A 4,675-nucleotide genomic window follows, 5' to 3' on the forward strand; every position below is an offset into this window, starting at 1 on the left:
TGCTATTTCAGAATATGGGACATGCCCCCCCCCCATGCTATTTCAGAATATGGGACATGTCCACCCCCATGCTATTTCAGAATATGGGACATGTCCCCCCCATGCTATTTCAGAATATGGGACATGTCCACCCCCATGCTATTTCAGAATATGGGACATGTCCACCCCGATGCTATTTCAGAATATGGGACATGTCCCCCCCCCCATGCTATTTCAGAATATGGGACATGTCCACCCCCATGCTATTTCAGAATATGGGACATGTCCACCCCCATGCTATTTCAGAATATGGGACATGTCCACCCCGATGCTATTTCAGAATATGGGACATGTCCCCCCCCATGCTATTTCAGAATATGGGACATGTCCCCCCCCCATGCTATTTCAGAATATGGGACACATTAAATCAGAATGTGGGACAGATCAGGACAAAGGAGCAGGTATAACCGGGGATAAAGTGTCGGACGATCGACAGACGGTACTGAAACACACCGGATTAGCAACTGTGGAAGTTTTTAATTACACATAAATAAAAGTAAATGCAGATATAATTCACAGTGTCAGATGAATCTGTCCTGTTGTTCGTGTGGTCAGCAGGCCGACGGTTACAACAGAAAACACCGGGACCTAGAAACTGTAGGGTGCTGTTCTGAGGCGGAGCGGCCAGAGAATCTACCACACTGAGTGGACAAAACATTAAGAACACCTGCTCTATCCATGACGGACTGACCAGGTGAATCCAGGTGAAAGATATGATCCCTTATTGATGTCACTTGTTAAATCCACTTCAATCAGTGTAGATGAAGGGGAGGAGACATGTTAAAGAAGGATTTTTAAGCTTTCAGACAATTGAGACTTGGGGTTGCAACTCAATATTAGGAAGTGCTTAGTCCACTCAGTGTGGCTCTGGCTGCAGGCTTTATGAAGTACATAGAACGGACAGTTTGGAAAGACCGTTCTGCAACACACACCCTCTCTCACACACACACACACACACACACACACACTCACACACACACTCACACACACACACACACGGTCAGGCCGGCCCCCACAGGAGCCCATGATGATGTCATAGTCTCACCTCTGACCAAAGAGAACATTTAAAGGGGAGGGGCTTAATGGCCAACTCAGCCAATCAGAAATAATGTCCAAAATGATGACATGTCCACTCTGCTGTTCGATTGGCTCCATCAGTGATGATGTTATCCAGCTCAGTCAGAGACATCCTGGTTCTCAAGGATCAGATCTGAAGGAGAGAAGAGGAGGAGGATGAGAGAGGAGGAGGAGGATGAGAGAAGAGGAGGAGGATGAGAGAAGAGGAGGAGGATGAGAGAGGAGGAGGAAGATGAGAGAGGAGGAGGAGAGAGAGAAGAGGAGGAGGATGAGAGAAGAGGAGGAGAGAGAGAAGAGGAGGAGGATGAGAGAAGAGGAGGAGGATGAGAGAGTGAGAGGAGGATGAGAGAGGAGAGAGAATAGAGGAGGATGAGAGAGGAGGATGAGAGAGAGAAGAGGAGGAGGATGAGAGAAGAGGAGGATGAGAGAGGAGGAGAGGATGAGAGAGGAGGAGAGGATGAGAGGAGAGGAGGAGGATGAGAGAGTGAGAGGAGGATGAGAGAGGAGGAGGATGAGAGAGGAGGAGGATGAGAGAGGAGGAGGATGAGAGAGAAGAGGAGGAGGATGAGAGAGTGAGTTTGTGTGTAGGTGTGTGTGTGTGTGTGTGTGTGTGTGTGTGTGTGTGTGTGAGGGTGTGTGTGTGTGTGAGGGTGTGTGTGTGTGTGAGGGTGTGTGTGTGTGTGTGTGTGTACCTGTCAGTGTGCTGCTGACATTTGTAGGAGAAACGATAAGCACCGCCCCCTTCGCTATCCCAGAATCCACCACCTGCTCCTCCTGAGAGGGAGCGTCCAGGACCGTGGCAGTAAAACTGTCTGTCATTGGCTCCGGAGTCTCGGTGGCTCCGCCTTCTGAGGAACCAATCAGGAAGTTCTGCTCAGGCTCCTCCCCCTGCATCTCCACAACCAGCTGTGATTGGCAGAGAGGCTCTGGAGAGGTGTGGTCAGAGGTGACCGTCTGAATGAAGACGCTGCTGTCGTTGGAACAAACACCCTCCGTCTGAAAACAAAACGCTGCAGTCAGATAATAACTAGTTTCTATGGGAGAGAACATTATTACTAAGGACTAGTTAACCAGGGGTATATTACTGAGGACTAGTTCACCAGGGGTATATTACTAAGGACTAGTTCACCAGGGGTATATTACTAACTAAGGACTAGTTCACCAGGGGTATATTACTAACTAAGGACTAGTTCACCAGGGGTATATTACTAACTAAGGACTAGTTCACCAGGGGTATATTACTAACTAAGGACTAGTTCACCAGGGGTATATTACTGACTAAGGACTAGTTCACCAGGGGTATATTACTAACTAAGGACTAGTTCACCAGGGGTATATTACTAACTAAGGACTAGTTCACCAGGGGTATATTACTAACTAAGGACTAGTTCACCAGGGGTATATTACTAACTAAGGACTAGTTCACCAGGGGTATATTACTAACTAAGGACTAGTTCACCAGGGGTATATTACTAACTAAGGACTAGTTCACCAGGGGTATATTACTAACTAAGGACTAGTTCACCAGGGGTATATTACTAACTAAGGACTAGTTCACCAGGGGTATATTACTAACTAAGGACTAGTTCACCAGGGGTATATTACTAACTAAGGACTAGTTCACCAGGGGTATATTACTAAGGACTAGTTCACCAGGGGTATATTACTAACTAAGGACTAGTTCACCAGGGGTATATTACTAAGGACTAGTTCACCAGGGGTATATTACTAACTAAGGACTAGTTCACCAGGGGTATATTACTAACTAAGGACTAGTTAACCAGGGGTATATTACTAACTAAGGACTAGTTCACCAGGGGTATATTACTAAGGACTAGTTCACCAGGGGTATATTACTAACTAAGGACTAGTTCACCAGGGGTATATTACTAACTAAGGACTAGTTCACCAGGGGTATATTACTAACTAAGGACTAGTTCACCAGGGGTATATTACTAACTAAGGACTAGTTCACCAGGGGTATATTACTAACTAAGGACTAGTTCACCAGGGGTATATTACTAACTAAGGACTAGTTCACCAGGGGTATATTACTAACTAAGGACTAGTTCACCAGGGGTATATTACTAAGGACTAGTTCACCAGGGGTATATTACTAACTAAGGACTAGTTCACCAGGGGTATATTACTAACTAAGGACTAGTTCACCAGGGGTATATTACTAAGGACTAGTTCACCAGGGGTATATTACTAACTAAGGACTAGTTCACCAGGGGTATATTACTAACTAAGGACTAGTTCACCAGGGGTATATTACTGACTAAGGACTAGTTCACCAGGGGTATATTACTGACTAAGGACTAGTTCACCAGGGGTATATTACTGAGGACTAGTTAACCAGGGGTATATTACTAAGGACTAGTTCACCAGGGGTATATTACTAACTAAGGACTAGTTCACCAGGGGTATATTACTAACTAAGGACTAGTTCACCAGGGGTATATTACTAACTAAGGACTAGTTCACCAGGGGTATATTACTGAGGACTAGTTCACCAGGGGTATATTACTAACTAAGGACTAGTTCACCAGGGGTATATTACTAACTAAGGACTAGTTCACCAGGGGTATATTACTAACTAAGGACTAGTTCACCAGTGAGAGTGAACGTTATTTATAATAATATTACTGAGGGAACGTTATTTATAATAATATTACTGAGGGAACGTTATTTATAATAATATTACTGAGGGAACGTTATTTATAATAATATTACTGAGGGAACGTTATTTATAATAATATTACTGAGGGAGGGAACGTTATTTATAATAATATTACTGAGGGAACGTTATTTATAATAATATTACTGAGGGAACGTTATTTATAATAATATTACTGAGGGAACGTTATTTATAATAATATTACTGAGGGAACGTTATTTATAATAATATTACTGAGGGAACGTTATTTATAATAATATTACTGAGTGAACGTTATTTATAATAATATTACTGAGGGAGGGAACGTTATTCATAATAATATTACTGAGGGAACGTTATTTATAATAATATTACTGAGGGAACGTTATTTATAATAATATTACTGAGGGAGGGAACGTTATTTATAATAATATTACTGAGGGAACGTTATTTATAATAATATTACTGAGGGAACGTTATTTATAATAATATTACTGAGGGAACGTTATTTATAATAATATTACTGAGGGAACGTTATTTATAATAATATTACTGAGGGAACGTTATTTATAATAATATTACTGAGGGAACGTTATTTATAATAATATTACTGAGAGAGGGAACGTTATTTATAATAATATTACTGAGGGAACGTTATTTATAATAATATTACTGAGGGAACGTTATTTATAATAATATTACTGAGGGAACGTTATTTATAATAATATTACTGAGGGAACGTTATTTATAATAATATTACTGAGGGAGGGAACGTTATTTATAATAATATTACTGAGGGAACGTTATTTATAATAATATTACTGAGGGAGGGAACGTTATTTATAATAATATTACTGAGGGAACGTTATTTATAATAATATTACTGAGGGAGGGAACGTT

At 41.5% G+C, this 4,675-nt stretch overlaps 1 protein-coding gene across 1 annotated transcript; it reads right to left on the bottom strand.

Moving 5' to 3' along the window:
- Positions 1–496: 496 nt before the first annotated feature.
- On the bottom strand, positions 497–2,181 carry LOC145850505 (uncharacterized). The gene is made up of 2 exons (XM_082972595.1): positions 1,809–2,181; positions 497–1,249 (listed from the first exon to the last, which is right to left on the bottom strand). The coding sequence occupies exons 1-2, from the start codon at positions 2,164–2,166 to the stop codon at positions 1,215–1,217; spliced, it is 393 nt and encodes a 130-aa protein (XP_082828721.1). The 5' UTR covers positions 2,167–2,181; the 3' UTR covers positions 497–1,214.
- Positions 2,182–4,675: the final 2,494 nt, after the last annotated feature.

This window comes from Salmo salar, unplaced genomic scaffold (genome assembly GCF_965601325.2).
Source record: "Salmo salar unplaced genomic scaffold, fSalSal1 ptg000784l, whole genome shotgun sequence".
Lineage (NCBI taxonomy): Eukaryota > Metazoa > Chordata > Actinopteri > Salmoniformes > Salmonidae > Salmo > Salmo salar.